This window comes from Pseudorasbora parva, chromosome 18 (genome assembly GCF_024679245.1).
Source record: "Pseudorasbora parva isolate DD20220531a chromosome 18, ASM2467924v1, whole genome shotgun sequence".
Classification (NCBI taxonomy): domain Eukaryota; kingdom Metazoa; phylum Chordata; class Actinopteri; order Cypriniformes; family Gobionidae; genus Pseudorasbora; species Pseudorasbora parva.
In genome coordinates this window covers 23,921,794-23,943,666 of record NC_090189.1, presented here as the reverse complement: position 1 = coordinate 23,943,666, position 21,873 = coordinate 23,921,794, and the positions used below count along the sequence as shown (strand labels likewise).

At 37.6% G+C, this 21,873-nt stretch overlaps 1 protein-coding gene across 1 annotated transcript in view; it reads right to left on the bottom strand.

The window, feature by feature from the left end:
- Positions 1-11,058: 11,058 nt before the first annotated feature.
- Positions 11,059-21,873, bottom strand: part of pcxa (pyruvate carboxylase a) — a 166,510-nt gene continuing 155,695 nt past the window's right edge. The window contains exons 18-21 of the mRNA XM_067423622.1: positions 20,034-20,213; positions 15,761-16,009; positions 15,472-15,612; positions 11,059-13,370 (exon numbers count right to left, since the gene is read on the bottom strand). Coding sequence (XP_067279723.1) covers positions 13,119-13,370; positions 15,472-15,612; positions 15,761-16,009; positions 20,034-20,213 — 822 coding nt within the window. The 3' untranslated portion in view covers positions 11,059-13,118. The remainder of the gene's footprint in view (positions 13,371-15,471; positions 15,613-15,760; positions 16,010-20,033; positions 20,214-21,873) is intronic.

The following is a 21,873-nucleotide window of genomic DNA, read 5'->3' as shown; positions in this document are numbered from 1 at the left end:
TTTGTTTGTTTTTTACCATAAAGATTAAAAAAAAAGAAACAATTTTCAAGTCATAAACTAAACTAGGTAAACCAAACAGATATAATGACTCAGAACATGCAAACTTTGATTTGAAACCCTAAGTTTAAATATAAAATAAAAAATATAAAAAAAATAAACCCACAGCCATATATAAGATGAATGGTTTGGATGAAATAAAAAAAAGGTACAAGATAAAATAGCTGAGAACAGTCACTATAAGTATAAAATAAAATTGCAAAATATTTTGTTATATACAAATATTTAAGTAGATTGAGAATGTATAGGGAGAATTTCATTATTCAACATTCATGGAGCTTGTGGTAAGTCTGTTTAAAAAACTGTATACTGTATTACTTTATCGGGAAAAAAGTTAATGGGATTTTTACTTCCTTACAGTTGCACCCTATTGCATTATGCGTTTTTGTGTATTAACATTGTGTGTCCTTGTTGGGCTTCGGTAGCTAGAAAACTCATGAACATCATCACAACAATGCTGTTTTCCTAAAGCACAAGCTAGCAGAAGATGACCCTTTCAGCACAAACACATCTTTCCAAATGACTAATCAAGGTCTGGAGTCATTAGTGATGCATTTTAATGAAAGCAATCACATAAAATCCTGTCTGGCAGCTGAATGCACTCTATCTCTCTATATAGTGAAATAATGTAACAGTCCAGAAGAGTTACTTTTACTGGAGGGTATGTTGAAGTGTTTAAGTCATTTGTTTAGTTCAATTTCCAAACTAATCAGAACTTGTAAAAGGCCTTCAGCAAATGTAACTACACACAGAGTAAATATAATGCATACACAATTGAAAAGATGAGGAGGTTTGAGCAAACGTTCTTAGAGCCAGAGCACACTTGCAGTGCTATAGGTATCAGTGAGAAGGTAAATACAAGCAGTGTGAAATGGAGGAAGGTCATTGATAGTTATTGTGAGTAATGGTGCTGTACAAGTCATTGATTAGACACAGGTGACACAGGATCTATAATATACATTTCACATTCCTGTTGCAGTGAACCAACACGGCCCAAAGCAGATGGTGACTAATCAGGTAAGAGTACCTCATGATAAAAGTGTAAAATCACACTGTCGGAAAAAGACTGAATTTACTGGGCTGGAGCAGGAAGCCTGCCTTCCGTGCCCTTCATGATAATAAATGTGCTGATGATGTCCTCTTCAAGATCTTGAGAGTAATGCAGTCCACAAAGGAACCGATCTGCATCAGTGGCTCGGAAATACTCTTTTATGGCTAAAAGTATCTGGAGCGGCTGCAGCAGGCCTCAGCCCTGTGACAGTCACGAGGAGCTCCCTTTAGTTAACATTTTATTTAATCTCATGATAAAATACAAGTGACTGGAGAAGTTCGGCATACGTCTCCAGAGAGAAGATCCAGCTGTAAACATATACATGGATGAATTCTTCACAATAAGATCTAAAACATGCATTTTAAAAATGGGCGTGATTTAGGGTGATTACTTTAAGACTTTAATAATAATGAATCAATAATATTTAAAAAATGTAAAAAATTATAATATTAAAATATACTCTATTGTCATCAAGAAAATGATTAAAATATTTTCCTCAGGCTCGCAAAGCCCAATGTCCTGGGGATAATTTGTTTTCCAGTCGGGTTACCAAAATGTATCACTGGCCTAACCAATGGGTTATATCTTAAATAGTGAAATCACATTCCTTTCTCCATGTGCGTTGATCACTCTCTTGACTCTATCTTTGAAGGAAAAATGCAATCGCAGAAGTTTTGATCATGCTGATTTGTCTGCAGTGAAATTTTACAGATGTGTGTGTGTGTGTGTTAGTGATGTGGTTCACAGTTATATCCACCTTTCAGGCGGGCCAAGAAATAAAAAATAACATTCCAATCAATTGCGGGTGTATGAGAGATAAATCATTGTGTTTGTTTGATATTGCGAGTCCTGTGGGCAAATCATTCCTGCAGTTTCCCACATGCTTTCAAAACAATTCCTACATGTACCGACGGGGGAGCCAAAGTTTATTATAATGCAAAATTGTTATCCAATCATAGCAGCGGGTGTTTACTTCCAAGTCTTTAATGCAACACGCACATAAAAAAACAAGCGTTTCAGGAGCTAGGCTAAAACCAGGGTAGAAAATATTCTATTACTTATTCATTATCATGTTTTTGAATGTAGACATTATGTAGACGTCATAAGTTGACTCCAGACAACCGTATAAATAAAATAAAAGAGCCAGTTCAGTCCCCTTTAAAGTTCTAAAAATATATATTTTTTCCTCTCAATTTTTTTCACAGACAGCCTAGAACAGTAGTTCTCAATCAGGGGCCGAGGCCCACTGGAGGGCCTCAACCAAATTGTAAGATGACATTAATATTACAGTGCCCTCTACTAATATTAGCACCCTTGGTAAATATGAGCAAAAATGCTGTGAAAATAAATCTGCATTGTTTTAAATGGGGTGGGGCTCACTGTCACAAAGTCAGCCACACCGCCACACTGTCACACCCCTAATCATCAACTAATCACCAGGACCCGCCCACTTGTTTAGATTCACCAGAATACTGATTCGTTGCACCTCATCAGAGACTCTCATATATGCACCCATTCACTCATTGTCTGCTCTCGTCTCAGTACACGCTGATTCTACAGACTCCTTACCTCTCTACCTAATGATGATCATCCCGTCTCATCTTCTGTCTTCCATCCGTCAGTCAGATTACCTATCTTCACTCATTGAGTTAGTTCTCTTCCACGTGCAAGATACCACACTCTGAGTCTGCACCAGCTAAGTCACCAGTACAAGTCACCATCTACTTCCATTGCCTGGTTCACGCTACTTCAACCCCACTCTACAATTAATAAAGAACACTTATACTTACATGCTTGTCTGCGCCATTCTGTTCCGTGACACTCACATTATGAAAAAAATGTTTTCTCTCCAATGGATGTTGGCCACAATTATTGGCACCCCTTATACATTATGAATAAAATATCTCTGAAGTATATTTTCATTCATATTTACGTTTTTAGCACATCAGGGGCCTGTACCATTAAGCTGGTTTTGCTGGCTAGCCAGATTTTTTTAAGCTTAGTTTGTGCCAATCCTGGGTTTTAGGTACCATTAAAGTGGTTTGGCTTTTAGCTGTGTTTATCACCATAGTAACTTAAGATCCACAGCTAACCTGTTATGAAGGCAGGTTATGTTCTGGATAAGAGATCTCAAACTGAAACTGGACCAATCAGCTGTGAGTAAAGTGACACATCTCTGATGCAATAAAGCCACTCCCCTGTTTCTACTCCAAATTAAAGGTATACATAGCAAATATTTTTTTTTAAACTAAAGCGTCTGGCTTTTAACAATGCTTATTTATAAAAATAATAATTTTGAATGATTTAGATAATTTATGTAATTATTATACCCTTAATTAATTACACATTTATCATTTTAGTTTAATCAATTATTAATAGGCACTTTGTTAAATTAATATAATTAGCCTACATAAAGTCATACAAATAAGCTTGAAAATCAATAAATAAAACTTAAAAGAAGCAGCTTACTGAGCTTAAATATTCAATTTTCTCTATATCAACTAAACTAACTTCATAACTCTTACTTGCATACTATTTTTTCTTTAAGTTGTCCTCTTTCATAGACAGCTTTTCTTCTTGCTGTGTTTTTTAATTGTTTTATTCTTAATATTTTTCAATCATGTAATATTCTGCAGAAGAGAGAAATTAATCTCACTGCTTGTCTCACGCAGTGTTCATTCATTGCTGATGTCACAGTTAAACTCCTGAACTCAGTATCAAAGCCTGAGTTGACAGAGGAAGCTGATGATCAGCATCATGGGACCAACAAAGCCTTAATACAATGGTTTGGTTTTGTCAACTCAAAACTAATACTGTAACCCTGAGTTTTTTAAACTACCATCATGGTACAGGCCCCAGGGTGACTACACTGTAAAAATATTGTTGGTTTAACTTAAAAAACCTGGGGCCTATTGCACAAAACTAGGATAAGGGATTAAGCCGGGATATCTTGGTGATCCTGCCTCAATTTATCCCATAATATACAGTTATTTTTCGTTATGGTTATCATTCTTGGTGTGAGTGTGCCTTTAGGATACGTTTACACGACAGCAGTGTACTAAATTTTGCATACAGATGACAAGATCACCAAGATATCCCGGCTTAATCCCTTGCCCTAGTTTTGTGTAATAGGCCCCTGGTTGCCTTAAAATTGAGTTAATAAATAAAAATAAAAGTTTTTAGTTAATACAATGAAGGGGACTGGTTTAATCAACAGAAACTCAAAATATTATTGTATCTGAAACACATAAATTAAAAAATGTTGTGAGAAATCAAAAATAGCACAATTTGGCATGTTTCACTGTGTTATCGCAAATAAAATGCACACAATTAATGCAATATGCTTACAAAATCTTTGAATAATATTTGGACATGATTTTTGGCAACTATCTGAATTACCAGACTGTAAAAACATAACTTTTTACCTTTTGTCTGTCTTGTCCTGTGTAAGCACGTGGTGTTTGTCAAATGTTTGGTATGCAGTCATGTCTCTGGTCTCTTGTCTCTGTTCCCCATCGTGCTATGTGTCCTGCTCCTAGTGTTTTTGGTTTTTCCCGCTCGTGGGATTATGTATTTGTTTCATTTTATCGTTAAGAAATCACCTTCACTTTCCTGCAGCTGAGTCCTCGCTCCCTTTTCATGGAACCACACCCTGACATTGTCAGTTCAGCTTAGATAATTAATGTGGTTCAGATAACAAAATATTTTGAGTTTCTATTTATTAAACCAATTTCTTTCATTGTATTAACAAAAAAACTATTTCAATAAACTCAATTTTACAGAACCAGGTAACTTACCTTTTGAATATTTGGTAGGAACATTCCTGGTATATTCCTGGTAGGAATGTAGGAACATAAAATTGTCTAGCCGTGACTTCCTGTTTCACAGGAGTATAAAAGGAAACACAAAGGCAAACATTCATCACAATGAGTAAAACCAAAGAATATAGTTCTGATGTGCAGCAAAAGATTGTTGAGCCTCACAAAATAGAAAGTGGCTTTAAGAAAATGGCTAAAGCATCAAATAGGGCAATAATTAAGAAGTTCCAATCAATATTCAGCACCAAGGATAACAGCTGGATAACAGTCTCAGAAAACCTTGACAAATGGTCAAACAGCAGCTATCCAGGAAGTAGTCTGGGAGGGTTTTTTGAGAAAAATTCTCCTCGTTCATCCAAAAATAAACTCCAGCATATTCAGTTGTCAGACATGAGACCTGGTTCTGTGGTCAGATGAAACAAACAAAAAAAAAGCTTTTTGGCAGTAAACCCACCAGATGGCTTTGGTGCAAACAGGGATAAAAAGTACCCCATGCCTACGGTTAAAAAATAAATCTTAAAATGGGCTTTGTTTGCATCTTTCATCAGGACAATGATCCAAAACAAAGATCAAAATCAACACAAAAATGTGTCACTGAGCACAAAATGAAGCTTCTGCCATGACCGTCCCAGTTCCATGACCTGAACCCTGAGTGGGGTGAACTGAAGAGAAGAAGCTGGGAATCTGAAGAGATTCTGTATGTAGGAATGCTCATATTTACCAAGGGTGCCAATATTAGTGGAAGGCCCTGTACTAAAATAAGATAAAAACATTAAAATAAGCTAAAACAACAAAAATTCTAGATTTTTTAAATAAAAATGTATGTTTATATTTTATATCTTTATAGTTTTCTAGTTATGCCAAGCTTTTAACTATTTTATTCGGTAGAAATTGTGAGTGGGGGAGCCTTAAAATTGATTGTGGATATTGTGGAGGCCTCGGAGTTGAAAAGGTTGAGATGCACTGCCCTAGAACTATCTTGCTGCCCATTTAAAGCACAAGGAACTGCAGAGCAATCAAACACCTTTTACTGAATCTCTGCCGATAACTCTTGTCTGCCCCATATCTCAAGTGAGGCAGCATTAATGTGCAAGGTATGACCTTTTCCAATCAGACTGTCATTATACTCTCATCACATTGAGAGCTTCTCTTTCATAAGGCATATAAACAAGGCTTGCAAATTGGACTGCACACTCACTTGAAAATTAAGCAAATGGCTGCATATTCAAGCCACACAAATGCCAATTAGGCATTTTCACTCCTCTGAGTAGAGGCAGCTTCTCTCTGCCCCGTCTCAACTCGACAGGGTAGAAATGTGCCTTCATACTAATCAAATGAGAGGGCCTCCGATCAATCCAAAATCGTGTCAAGTCAAGCACGTAATGATGGCAAGGCACAATTCCAAATGAACAAGAGAAGTGGATGAGGTTTACAGATTCGGGCATGGGAGAGCAGGACCAAGAGTCGAGCACTGGTCTCAAACAGCTTGTTCAACTCCCAGAGGTACAAGAGCTGCCTGCCTACCAGCACAGGGATGGATGAGTGGACTCTGCTGCCAGCTGCCCCCGAGAATGAGAGGAAACAAACTGAATCTCACTCCAACACGCACGCAGACTTCCATAATCACCTTCCTCTCAGCTCCGACTCAGGAAAAAAAAGAGAGACGGCGGCGCGAAGGACAGACAGATAGACCGAAGCTAGTCCAAAGAGCTGCAAGGCAGTGTCAGATCTTCAGACGGACAGATGGAAGTGAGGGATTCATTTCCAGGTGAGCTGCCGTTATTTAACTGATGGATTTTGAAAAACTCCCAGAAAACCCAGAAGGTCATGATAAAACACAGAGGCTGTGCTTGAATTCCCAGACCTACCAGTACTTTCATTGTACATGCCTACACTAAAATCGATTAAAATAAACTTTACCCATCGACCACGGATACATTTCCAAGTCTGTCATTTCCACTTTTTGGGATATAATCATTATATTTCAAGAGCTTTGTTTTGCCTGGCCAATAGTAGTAGCACCCACTTACCAGCTCTACCTTATTAATATTCATTTGCCACTCTGATATCTTTCCAGCTTTTAACAGTAAGCACTGCTTTAAAAGACATAAAAAACCTTACTCAAAATATAATATACAACCATAATTTCTTTGAAATTTGTCTTAATCATCACCCATATCATTAACCTTAGCCATTAATCAAGGCTCTAAAATATTAAAACTTTTCTCATGTTTCCCCTCGTCTTCGACCCATGCTTATGACTTACCAACAACCACAAAATAATTTACTATGATGTTAAATAACTTAAAGTGGAACTGTTATGCCCATTTTTACAAGATGTATGTGAAGTTTTAGCTCAAAATACCCCAAATATATTTTTTATAACATGTTTGGGTGTAAGCAAAAATGTACCGTTTTGTGTCCCTTTAAATTTAAATGAGCTGGCAGCTCCTTTTCATGAAGAGGGCAGAGCTGCAAGAGCTCATTATATCAAGTCCAACCTTTAGTTTAAACTGATAATCGTTTGTTTATCTCACGTTTTCACGGGTTTCCTTATTAAATCCAGTCGAAAGTTTATTGTACATCACAGAAAAGATGAAGCGCCTGTTTTCACACTAGAAAATAACTAAGAGCAGAATACACAGTTCAAGAAGTGCACATTAAAATCCATCAACATACACAGCGAATTACACAAAAACACTTGTACAACTAACAGTAAACAAATATATACAAACCTTCCGCCTTTATGGGTGGTGCTTAATGATACATTTTATATCCATAAAAACAACTCCCATGAACTGTAACAAAGTGCACGTTCTCCCTTTCATAAGTGCCGTGACCAGTATTGCTCTATAAGCTGGATCATGATCAGTTGGTACTGATCCATCCTTGTTTCAACTTTTTAACAAAACCTATGTTTGGTTCCCTTTGATCCCATTGTACTGACCATCATTCACAAAGCAGTCTGGCGTAAAATGATTTATGCAGGCATAAATTTAGGTATGTGGGGGTGAGTGGCTCTGATGTCGGGAGTACATGAAGACTGTTATGTTCACTCTTGGATCCTAGAACTAAACACCCAAGCTGCTTACGAGACAACTTGTCAATGCAAATAAAGCAGAGTCCGTGAAGGGGTGAAATAACAGCGTTTTGACGGCATGGCAATAACACTCTTCCTCTTCTCTGAGCAGCTCTACCTAGGAGCTCAACATGGCTTCACCCTGTTTGCTTGTTCCTAGGGGCAGGGTTTATGTAAATTATAGGGTTTGTGATGTCACCAACCCGGGAAGAAGTTCGTTGTAGTCCCTACCAGCCATTTGTCACATAGTCCTTAAAAAGCGATTTCTGTAAAATAAAATATCTCCCTTTGCATTGAACTGGTGTTGTTTATGCTGAAACAGCAACATTACACATTAACTAAAGTTTAAAAAGTGAATAAATAATCTCTTTGAATGGGGAAACATAAAAGTTTCTCCAAAACTTGTTGCAAAGCTTACAATAAAATTTCATATTTGAAAAATCACCACTGAAATCTGCCAACAACCGTCTCATTAATTAGGTTTCTAAATGCTTGAATCAGACAAAAAACCTTGAATTTTTCAGCCTGGCAAAAGCTAATGCGCATTTGCCAAATGAGCGCTCAGAACATTGCCTTTTTCTATAGCAACCGAAGCTTCTAACTGTAGCTGCAGTTATGCGATGAATTTCCTAAACAACAATTCATTCTTGCATTTAAAAAATATATTAAAATATATATAACAAATATATTTTCTTCCCTACAAACGAAGGAGAATGTGAATATTTTACCAAGTCAAAAACAAAGGTAAGCTGTTATCCGTATTGAGTATCAGCAGACACAAAATGCCATTGAAAGCGACAAATTTTAAAGTAAAAAAGTGATAAAAGTTACGTAAACGATAAAAGCTTGTTGTGGTTTTTAAGTTTTATCAATTTGAGCAACAATAAACCACACCAAACATTGGCATTTTGATTCTGTGTTAGTGATTCCCATGTAGAAAATCGCATCCTGCCCTCCATCTGCGTTTTGCGCCTTAGCGGTGACGTCACGTGCAAACAACGTATTGCCTGTTTCTATAGCAACCGAAGCTTCTAACTGCAGCTGCAGTGACGAAATGACTTTCCTAAGCAACGATTGGCTCTTTCATTTAAAAGTGTGTTGCACTTTCTCCTTAAACATTGGTGCAATTCACCCTAGGGTTTTTCACATTAAACATTTTAAAAACGTCCTGCTGTTTTTAGTGATTGAAATACTGCAGCAGGTGCTGTATATTGATCACAAGTGAACATAACTTGAATCTTGTTCACATATATTTGTTTTTAAGATGGTAAATTGACAGGCTTGTACTGCAGTTCTATGGCTGTTTCACCCTTCAGTGATCCGTAGCAGACACGTGACTAAAAACTTTGAATAAGTAATTGGAGTACACCATCTTCTGTATATAAACTCTTTGCTATAATATCTAACCTAGTCTACAACAGTCTTCTACACTTTTTAATAAGAGTTAGTTCACATAAAGTTACAAAGTTACTTAGTAAAATGTCAAAAGTTGGACCTTCAAAATAAGTGTAACCCCTAAATATAACCATGAAGAACGCTGGTTGAATTCTTCAAACTTTCAGCGGTACATCTGTCATCTGGATGTTGTTTGCCTACTGTATGAATACAGAGACACACAGGGAATTATGCACATTAGATGACCTGCAAAAAAATAAAATATTTTTAAAGAGCTTTTTGGACAGTATTGCATTGGTATTGACTGTAGCTTTGTTGAGATTCATTGATTTATGCAAGAGGAATGTGTAGGATAACCCAAAGGCAAGGAGGAAAGGCTAGAATTACACAGAGCTTATGAATATTTCGTGACACTGTGGCATTACAGAGTGGCAGGACCAGGCAGTGAATATTCATATCTAATTTATCACTGTACCCACAGCCAGGTGCAGACAAGGGTTCCAATACTTTCCTTGAATACATGATAACCTTCTTAAACAGAGCTCTAACAGCCGGAAGGAACGTGGAATAATCTGGCGGCCTTCATGGTTGTAGTGATAAAAGACTGGGGTAAGAAGCGAGAGAGAGACAGACAGGAAACAGTCAAGGCGAGAGAGTGTGAAGGAATGTACGTGTGTGTAAAAAAAGAGATGAAAGCTGGATGATGCAAATAGGATCGACAGGCACGAGCACGGAACATTGATTTGTATATCTGCTGATAAGACTGCCAAAGTGAGTGAATAACTGCGAGATGACACAAGCTAAAGTTTAAATCCTGCTGAGAAGCTAAAGACGTAATCCAGTGTTTTCACAAGGACATATGCCACATTCACACCTACACTTGGGTCATTGTGTTACATCTCAATTTTTAAATAAAAAAAGAAAAAGAAGAAAAAAAAGGAAAAAGAATAACTTAAGTTATAAAATGAGATTTTATTTCATGCTTCTGAGTCATTCTCCTTCCAATTAAACAGCCCCACTGTCATCATATTGATCAGATATGAGACTGACCAACATAAAAAATAAACCCTGCTGAGCCTTATCCACATATATCAATCCATCAGCTGAGCAAATCAACTCACCCCGCACTTGCTGCCAGAATAGAACGAGCATATGGATGCACAGGGGGGCTTCATCCATCACTCCTACATTATCCCACAATCCTATATACCTTGTTTTGCCACAAGCACACCAATATGGAGCTATCAGTCAGCAGTATCATTGGCAGGCTGACTATCCCTAATCATAAGATTCAAGGAAGCTAATGAACTTAATTATTCAGATGATGGATCTTATATTATTTCATCTCTTCCATTGTACAGATGGTTTCTCCCAGCCACATGTCGCAGGCAGACAGACGGTCAATAAGCAGAGTTTATTGGAGGTTTATGATGTCATCCGCACGTGAGATCACGCGATCGCATATATTGATTTGAATGGAACCCACTCAAACGCTGACTCATAAAAGCATCACGTCGAGCTATTTTTAACATGGTTTATGCTTTCACATGCATATCGATTCCTTAGAGAATGAATCGAAACTCTTGCGTCACCGAGTTTAACTTGTATTTATGCGCTAAAATATCAACCATCAAACATGAGACAGGAGACAAGAGACGTTCTGTTAACTTTCTTTTATTTATATATTTTCTCCAACATTTTCAATGCTAAAATAACACACACAAGTGTATGGTGCATTAGTATTTGCATGATATAATTTTCATTATCAAAACAGATCGAACGAGATGAACTTCACAGAAATAAAGACTTTCAAATGGAAAGATAACAAAGGCTATTGAAGGCATCAGATCTGAAATGTCACACAGATTAGTTCCAATTCCTTTCAGAACATTCCCAATTTCAAACCCATAATCTACGCACAGAAATATGTACCCTGTAAATTTCAGCAGTTTGCATTAACAATGTGCCAAGTAGCCTACCTATGCATCAGCAACGTACAACGCTATATTAAGACGATGCGTGACCCATTTAACAATTTGTTAAATACTGCATTGTTCGCAGCATGAAACAAAGCCAGGTGTCATCCACTTCACGGCTCAAAAACTCTCAGAATTGCAGCAAGCGGTTCTCCAGAGATTTTGAGACACCCTGGCCAGTGCCCCATATTGATACATATACCAAATAAAAGTCCAAAAGCCTCTCCCAACTAATCCCATAGTTTTGCACACTGTGTTTATGTAAACTGAGATCTATTTGTCAAACAACACAGAGGAACAATCTCAAATATGACTGTGGTGATGAGACGGATTGTTTAGAGATCTACATCTAAACAACAGTAGCTCCATTTCAACGGCAACAACAATTTGAAGGGACACATCACATTTATGGACCTGTACAATTCACATAGTTTAAACAACGCACTCTAGTCTCCACCTTGGGATGTTATGATAAGCAGTGAGAAAATATCCACATTGCAGGCTATTGGTCCTCATTAAGAATTGGTCTACTTTAAGACTGTTAAAACCATTTCAGACGCACCCCAATGGGCCTCTTTTTGCCGCAACAGCCACGCGTCTCCGATTTCAGCCTGAGTGCTTTCAATTACTTGAATGCTGTTGAATAAAACCTCTCATTATCTGCTACGAATTATATCAATCATGTTCAACAAGGGAAATTAAAGAAAGGTGGAGAATACAGCCGTTCAGTGTCATTACAGCAGCCATGAGGCATCTGCTGCTAAGGGGAATGTAACAGGACAGTGAAATAAATTCACTTTAAGAGAGGAATTGGAACACAAGCACAAGATGAGCCCTGGGAAAAACAACATTCCCCTAAAGCCTACGTTCCAACTCATTGTGCCCCGAAGCTGCCGCAGACTCTATAAGTGCTCTTGAATATAGACTCATCGATCCTCGTTGGCCTCAATAGGGCTCACTTCAGTCTAGAACACCTGGGTAACTATTCACCCACTTTACATGATACACAACTGAAGTGTAAGACTTAGGAGACGAGGTCGGATCCATTCCTGTACTTATTTTCCGAGCAACAAAGCAAGCAAGGCCATTGGTCAAAACATTGGATATGTGAGACAAGGCTATTTGTCTTGAAATGAATTGCATTCTGCTTGGTAATTCAAGTACGCTACTCTCTGATATAAAACTTCGATATATAAGGGAGGGATTGTGCATATGATTTCGTAAGAATTGTTTCAGTTTTTTAGTGCTTTTAGTTTATGTAAACGATCATGACCTAAGTGATGAAACGAGTGCAATATTTAGCATAACTAGGAATGAAACTAATTAAATCTCGTTCTGTCATTAATTTATTGCTTGTTATATTTTCAGTGTAAATCTCTTAGTTTTTACTACATTCATGAATACTAATTATAGACTGACAAACATTTCTCGGTCAACAGCTGAACACTAGCTCACATCCTCATCACGACACATATAGATTAAAAGTGAATGAGGAGCACAAAAGCACATATGAAACTAAAGTCTAAGAAATCAAGCTTGAAAATACAAGCGGTTTCAGATTCATCCGTCATCTTTTGAGATTCTGCAAAAATAAGCTCAACCTTTCTTCCTTGATGTGTGCTTCTACTAAAAGGTGTTAGCCGCTATATGTTACGCTGTGTGTGTATGTGTGTGTGTGTTTAGCCTAGCAGGGATTGGCAGTGGTGATGTGTTATGTTCCCTGCTGTTGGCCTTCATGATATCTACTCTGTGATTTCCAGAATAAGATCATCTCCTTCCAGGGTGCTGTCGGCGGTCACGTAGATCTTGGACACGGTGCCGGTGAGAGGAGAGTTCACCACTGTTTCCATCTTCATGGCGCTGAGGACGCAGAGCGGTTGTCCTTTCTCCACCTTCTGGCCTTGCTTCACTTTCACCTCTACCACCTTACCGGGCATAGGAGCTCCAATTTGTCCACGAACGTCCTTCAGGGCTTTAGGATGGAAATGCATCTCCTGTAAATGCAAATAAACTGATTTAGGTTGGCAGGGGGGACAGTTTTATTTACACTTTGCATTCAACCCTCACCATCTATTCCCAAGAAATGCACACACATGTCTGGTTTGTTATCATTGAGGGGACTCTCCATAGACGTAATGGTTTTTATAATGTACAAATTGTATATTACAGTATATTCCCTTTCACTAATCCTACCCATCACAGAAAACTCTCAGCGTTATTACATTTTCAAAAAATAATCTGTATATGATTTTTTTTTTTTTAAATACATTTTCCCACAAGGTCAAAAATGTATAGTTTTATATACTTGTGGATACATTTGGGCCCCAAAACAGAGGATTTACAAGGACCACACACACATCTGGTGCGCTATCTTTCTGGGGTCTCACCATAGACATAATGGTTTTTATGCTATACAAACCATATATTATATCCCCCTACACTGCCCCTGCCCCTAAACCTACCCATCACAGAAAACTTTCTGCATTTTTACATTTTTAGGACTGACTGACTGACAGACAGACAGACAGACAGACAGACAGACAGACAGACAGACAGACAGACAGACAGACAGTCAGACAGACAGAAACACAGACAGACAGACAGACACACAGACAGACACACAGACAGACACACAGACAGACACACAGACAGACACACACACACACACACACACACACACACACACACGAAAAAGATAAAGAAAATAAATGAAAATAAATTAAATATAAAATAAACTGGTTTGGTATATATTTAGAGAACATAATACAATTTCAATTAAGTGAAATTTTCAAATATATTTTCAAATATATGCTACAAATCTTACAAAAAAAGGAGTAAATTTTTTTGGTATATTGGTGCAGTATAAAAAGGTAAAATGTTTTACATAAAAAAATCATAGTAATTTAAAAGCAATAAGCTATTTTCTATTACATTTACCAACAATTTAAACCATTAATGTGTATTACATAAACTTTATTTACCTCCACCAAGACTTTTAAAGCTTAAGTACCGAGCTATAATTGACAAAGGATGGCATTCATTAAAAGGATTAGCTCAAAAACGCGGATCGGTTCAGTGATGAATTTGGAACTGTTGCTTGGAGACATACAATGGCTCTACTGTTTGGAGCTATTTTAGTTGGCAAAATAGCAATAAAGACAATAACCTTAAGCCTTTTTTAACTTATTGTGTATTGAACTGTTGTATAAAATCAACATCATATTTGCAAACCTGCGGATATTTGGAAAAACTGCACTCTTGCGTGTGTGGTATTGCTTATAAATATTAAAAACTTGTACAGAGACAATTTTTGCATCATATCTTGGTTTTTGGAAGCAGTTTTATTCATTTTGGTGCAATTTTGCCCCAAGCACCCATTAATCTTTGACCCTGGTGTGGAGGCATCATTATCATTTTGTTGTTGGAGTAATCCTGTGATTACTATGGTATGCATGAATCAGCGGGCGGGGCTAAAGAGGCAATGATGTAGAGGTAGGTGTTGATCATCTTCTGCAGAAGCTGTCTTTCGCAGCACTATGACGTAACGTTGTGACAAAATCCGAAACAAGTTGTTTTCTGAGCTTGGTTTCAATAAAAGCTGTTTTTGGATTAACATGGAAGTTGAGTTGTGAAACATCCAGGATATTTTTATAGTACATGCCAAATAAAAGATCAAGGAAAATTCGATTTCTCAATTAATGACCCATTTCACTCTGGCAGCCCTAAAGACCCATTTACACCATAACTACAAAGTTTTAAAAAACATTTCTAATTTAAATGATTATTAAATTAGTCATTTAATATGCATTAATATGCAAAATGCATTATGCACTTTCGGCAAAGTGCATAATGCATTTTCAGTTTTGGTCAATAACATTCATATCGGTGCATCCCTTATAAAAAGAATGTTATTGTAACTATATTGAGGAAACCAATAAATACATTGTTTATGTATTTTACTTTTTGTAACTCTAGTTAGGATATATTCTGTTGCTAACTTCAAACATATAGTCCAAAAAAATGACCAACTTTCACTAAAAGAAGAGAAATAAAAATCCCTGTCATTAAAGTCGTGAGTAAAATACAGAAACACACCTTCATGGCCACAGTGTCTTTGACCAGGACGGATCTCAGCTGACCATTGAGCTCAAAGAACACCTCTCTCTGACCGGCTTTATTAAGGTCTCCTAGAGCCAGAGCCTTAATATGAAGGGTCTTGCCTCGCTCCAGTTCCACCTGAGACAGACAGCAGAGATATGAGCAGAGGTAATAAGGAACTGATGGTTGGAATGTAGCAATGACATTTACAATTATTTATGACAGGAAGATTTATGGCAGTTTAATAATGGAAAATGTTTTATTTATTAAAAAGTAATGTTCCCACCTCAAACTCTTCAGCAATTTTGGGTCCATCCAGGAAGAGTCTAGTGTCTAGACAATCCACGGGCCCAAAGGTTCTAGTAAATTCTTTGAACTCTTGGAATACTTTGGGGTACATGGCTGCTGACATCACATCCTCAGGGGTGATTTCATCACCGTGAGCTTCTTGCAGCTGCTTCTCCAAGGCCTGGAAGTCCAAGGCAGGCAAGGAAGCTCCAGGACGTCCTTCCACACGGGGAAGAGACTTCAAAACCTGTGCCACAAATAAGTGATGAGAGCCTGAGAATAGAGCAGGTGCCTGAACAAGACAATAAACGTATATTTCCTCAAATATTGGTGCTACAGCGTATTTTCAAGCTGCTCATAAGCGGATGATGTAGAGCATTCGCAATCCCCCTAAGACCCACACTGAATCCAGGAATATTTATAACCAATCATTACCAGGAGCAGGATTAATCTCTCCCTATTGCTTCATTTAGTAGAATTTAAGAGGCTGAAGAATCAAGCGTGATTAGAAGAATTTAATTTGAAATGATGAAATTCAAGTATTTTTATTCTGTAGAACAAAGAAAGACTTCAGAATGCACACCGCAGACCTAAAAAAACAAAAAAACAATACAAGCAAACAAACGCTTGCATAATTATGAGCAATATTAATGTTACAAAGCAGATGGAAAAAAAATAAGGCCAGTGCCACGGTGCTCAAATTTGTTTGTTATCTAAAATATATGCAAAGCAGATGGCCTACTAATTCGGAAAAAAAAACATTGTAAATAAATTAGCTGCATACTTGCATGCACAGAAAAGCTTTAGCATGAGCATTGTTCAGTTCTGGTGAGAGACACATTAGTCAGGGAAACAGATAATCTTGCACAGGAATGGCTGCTGGGTAATTGGGGCGTTCAAGACAAAAGGAATGACATGGTTTTCCCTTACGCATCTCTGACAAGCACAACACAGCGGTATAATGCACTCCAGAGACCGTAGGGAGACACCGAAAACCCTCTAAAGACAAACATCACTGCGATCAACAGCGAGTTAGAAGTTCATTTTGCCAGCCACAGATATATTCAATAACTTGTATTTGTGGAATACTATACAAAACAGAGTTTTCTCTTCTTTCTGATCTCAACTCAAGCCAGGCAGAGACTTAAAATCCCCTACAACAATCAATTCTTTTCCCTCTGACCCTTTTACTTTGCCTTCATTCTAACCTCTGGTCCTGTACAATATCTTGATATCTTGCTTCTCTTAAAGGGGTCATGAACTGCATTGTTTTATTGTTTTATAATGCTTCCTGGGGTGCACTTATAACCTTAGTATGACTTTTACACCAAAAATAGTCCTAAGCTAGAAACAGAAGGCATTTTTCCTACCTTGATTTGAGCCCTCTGATTTGAAGGGGCCTGTCTGAGACTTCAGTGTAAACACTCTGCTGTTATTGGCTAATATCTTTGCATATGAAATATGTATTACATGTGGAACTCTTATGAAAACTTTTAGCACGTTTTTGCTATTACAGCTCTCAAGGTTAAGTAATGGTGAAAAGTGTTGATTAAAACCTTACATTTAAATCTATAGCATTATATTTAGATCACAGCATGAAAGGTTGCAGTGATGAGCACTGTAGCCGATGTTGAGCGCATGAATGCAGAGATCTTGTTATTGCAAACATTTTTGCACTCTCATAAAGGCTTTTATCACAACTAACAGTACAAACACAATGCACATAAGAGATTCTCTGACTATAAGTCTTGAATAAAAGAGTTGTGGTGTGAGTCCAGAACTTAGTAACTGATAAATTGAAAGCTTCAGTGATTGCAAAGTGTTTTATGATCGCTTTCTGTATATAATTTAAATCACAGTTTGGATTACAGATTATTTTCATCCTACCAAGAGAAACAATATGAACAATGTTAGTCCCTGGTTTGATTTACTAACACACAGACAAAGAACATCTGACTGTACATCATTAATCAGAAATCACTGATCACAGATCAGGTATTCAGAATAAAACGGTTACTTAAATTGTGTGGCATTACTGTTGAGCACATATTGTAAAACTCTGTTTGCAAATTCTGCAAAGTTTGCAAAGTAAATTACTAATTTACCGAATTAAAATAAATTAAGCTTAACTGAGACGTTCACATTGTTAAAAATAAATAAATAACTACCACATCCCTAGCATTATGATCCTTTGGAATGGTAATATTATTTTTAATCCAGTCATCCTGTATTGCTCCTCTCTCATCATAATCTCACTAACACGCCAGTAGGCAGGGACAAATAGTGAAATAGGTGTTGCCTTTCTTCTGCAGATTCTTCTAGCAAGTCACTCACAACCAGTCATTCACTGGGCTTGGTTACAATAAAAGCCGTTTTGGACTAACAAAGAAGTTTTCAGTTCTGAAGCTTACTGGATATCCTTATACAGTGCCTTGCGAAAGTATTCGGCCCCCTTGAACTTTGCGACCTTTTGCCACATTTCAGGCTTCAAACAAAGATATAAAACTGTAATTTTTTTGTGAAGAATCAACAACAAGTGGGACACAATCATGAAGTGGAACGAAATTTATTGGATATTTCAAACTTTTTTAACAAATCAAAAACTGAAAAATTGGGTGTACAAAATAATTCGGCCCCTTTACTTTCAGTGCAGCAAACTCTCTCCAGAAGTTCAGCGAGGATCTCTGAATGATCCAATGTTTACCTAAATGACTAATGATGATAAACAGAATCCACCTGTGTGTTATCAAGTCTCCATATAAATGCACCTGCACTGTGATAGTCTCAGAGGTCCGTTTAAAGCGCAGAGAGCATCATGAAGAACAAGGAACACACCAGGCAGGTCCAAGATACTGTTGTGGAGAAGTTTAAAGCCGGATTGGGATACAAAAAGATTTCCCAAGCTTTAAACATCCCAAGGAGCACTGTACAAGTGATAATATTGAAATGGAAGGAGAATCAGACCACTGCAAATCTACCAAGACCTGGCCGTCCCTCTAAACTTTCAGCTCATACAAGGAGAAGACTGATCAGAGATGCAGCCAAGAGGCCCATGATCACTCTGGATGAACTGCAGAGATCTACAGCTGAGGTGGGAGACTCTGTCCATAGGACAACAATCAGTCGTATACTGCTTGAATCTGGCCTTTATGGAAGAGTGGCAAGAAGAAAGCCATTTCTTAAAGATATCCATAAAAAGTGTCATTTAAAGTTTGCCCCAAGCCACCTGGGAGACACACATAACATGTGGAAGAAGGTGCTCTGGTCAGATGAAACCAAAATTGAACTTTTTGGCAACAATGCAAAACGTTATGTTTGGCGTAAAAGCAACACAGCTCATCACCCTGAACACACCATCCCCACTGTCAAACATGGTGGTGGCAGCATCATGGTTTGGGCCTGCTTTTCTTCAGCAGGGACAGGGAAGAGGGTTAAAATTGATGGGAATTGATCTTCACAAAAAAATACAGTTTTATATCTTTATGTTTGAAGCCTGAAATGATGACCTCTTATACATCAAAAGCTCAAAGAAAAGATTTGAAGTTTCCATTTCCTAAGTGAGATTACCATGGCCTACTAAACTAATAGGATAGGATTCTGAGCATCAGTCTTCTAATTGGTCACACATTCCTGACAACAGGGTTATTATAATGAACTAAAACCATAGGTAAAAAAACAAAAAAACAAAAAAATTGTAATGTCTTGAAATAACAAACCTTATCAGGGATCAAATATAAAAAAAAACTAAAATGCTTTTGCTGATCAAATGGTCTGTGATCTTTAATCTACAATCCAAACCTACACCTTGACCAACTCCAACCACTAGTTTTAACCTAGACACTTAACCTTCAGTTACCACCTTAAATTTCAACTATAAACACTATTTCTAACATATTTTGTGTTCAACAGGTATTTCGAAGAATGTTACCTTGCTACAAAGAACACTGGATCCCATTGACTTTCATTTTGTGGAAAACAACAGTTAAAACTACGAGTTCCACTGTAGAGAGAAAGTCATAAAGGTTTGGAAAGAAATGAGGGTGAGTGAATCATGACTAAATCTTCATTTCTGGGCGAACTATCCCTTAAAGAACAATGTCCCACCCAATGGAGAACACAGCTGTAAAATATATTTAAATTAATAGCCATACATTAAGAGCCAAAATAAAATTTAAATGAATAGCCATACATTTAATGAGGTATATTGTCATGTTTGAAATACTAATTGTATTTCAGCAGCTTGAGTCATAGATGCGCTGTGGAGGTCGTACCTTTGACCTGAATGGCTCCGGGAATCCTCCGTGGGGGATGCCGATGTGTCCTTGCAGGAACTCTACTACGGAGAGGGGGAAAGACAGCTCATCCGCTCTCTCCTCCACTTCTGCCCGAGTCAGAGAGTTCTGGACCATGAACTGTGCCAGATCGCCCACAATCTTAGAGGAGGGTGTCACCTGAACAGAGGGGATGAGAGGAGAAGGTCAGTTAGAAGCGAGAAATGAAAAGACATGCTTGCTTAGGCCTCCATCGATACATCTTAGTTCTCCACCAGGCCATCCAGCCAATCTGAACTAGGATTAAGAGAAGAGACAGAGTGCAGTGGCAAACAGAATCACGGCTTAGCAGATAACATTCGCGTCATAAGGACAAAAGAGAGTAGAATGGGAGAAAGTGAGAATGGAGAGTCGCTAATGAAACCCAGAGCTAACTGTCGCTTTTAAGCAGCATGCCGCTCGGCCTCCGATATTGACAATATTAACAGCAAGGGGGACTCCGAGAACAGAAAGCCGACTATCTTCGATCATTTAATTAAGCCCAGGGAAATGAAAAGCAGCAAGGCAAGACCAAACGCTCACAGACGCCTTTGATTGGAAGAGATCAGTCAGAGACTCTCTGAAACATAACAGATAAGCTTTGCTTAAAGCTCTTCCCAGTTGATCTGTCTCTGGGCCATAGGAGACAGGGACAGGATTATTTATTCGCTCCTTCTTTCTGCCCCCCTTTTTTGCCAAGTTATTTTTTATTCAATTTCATCTGGAGATTGAGACGGTTGCAACGGAATAAGAGGGATGAGGAGGAGGAGGAATGAGGAAAGAGAGCGAGCAATTAAATCTGTGATTCAGAGAGGAGCTCTCGGGTCCACGGTGCTCATGATCTCATGAGCGTGAGCAGATTTCAAGAGTGAGGGTGAGACCTTTTGAAAACAGGGGGTGATAATTAAGCCCTATTTAACCAGGGAGAATGTTGCATATAAGCGATTTAAACTGTGCATTTGTGACGGTCAAGTGACAATTATGGCCTATGAACAACATTAAATATTCTATTCATTGAAGGAAAAAGAGGAAAAAACAGCACTTCTGCAGGGATCTAAATCATATACTTATTTTCTTATCTCAAATTTCATAATGAGCTTCCAACTTTAAATGCAATGAAGGGGTGACATCTGATTTAAATGTCTGTAAGAACTGATTATGGACTGGAAATCTAAAAATGATCTCGATTTCACATTATACAGGAAGTACAGAATATGAAATTGTTTTTTAAGTAAACAGAGCCAGACTGAATATTGGTTCATTTCCACTATCCAGTATCTAGCTGAATACCTGTGGATCAAAACATTCTCTACAGCAGTTAATATTACTTACTTTACTTTATTTATAAAAATATTCTAAATATACTTATTCCGAGTTCTTGCATGTTATGAATTGAACTTGATTTAAATACAAATGATATCTACACCTTTTAATATTGATTATAACAGAGTAGCATTTTTCTTCTTCTTAAGAGTAGTCGATACAAAATACTTTTGTAAAATGACGTGGTGTGATGTGATATTGGATTGACAGAATTTTGCTCATTATTTTTTAATCATTCACCCAAAAATGTAAATTCTGTAATTTATTACTCACCTTAATGTCACCCAGCTTCGGAACTCAAATTAAGATATTTTTGTTGAAATACGATGGCTCAGAAAGGCCTCCATTGGCCACAATGTAATTTCCTGTCTCAAGAACCCTAAAAGGAATTAAAGACGGCATTTCAAAGCCCATCTCACTACAGTGGCTCTACAATAATCTTATGAAGTGACGAGAATAGTTTGTTGTGCGCAAAAAA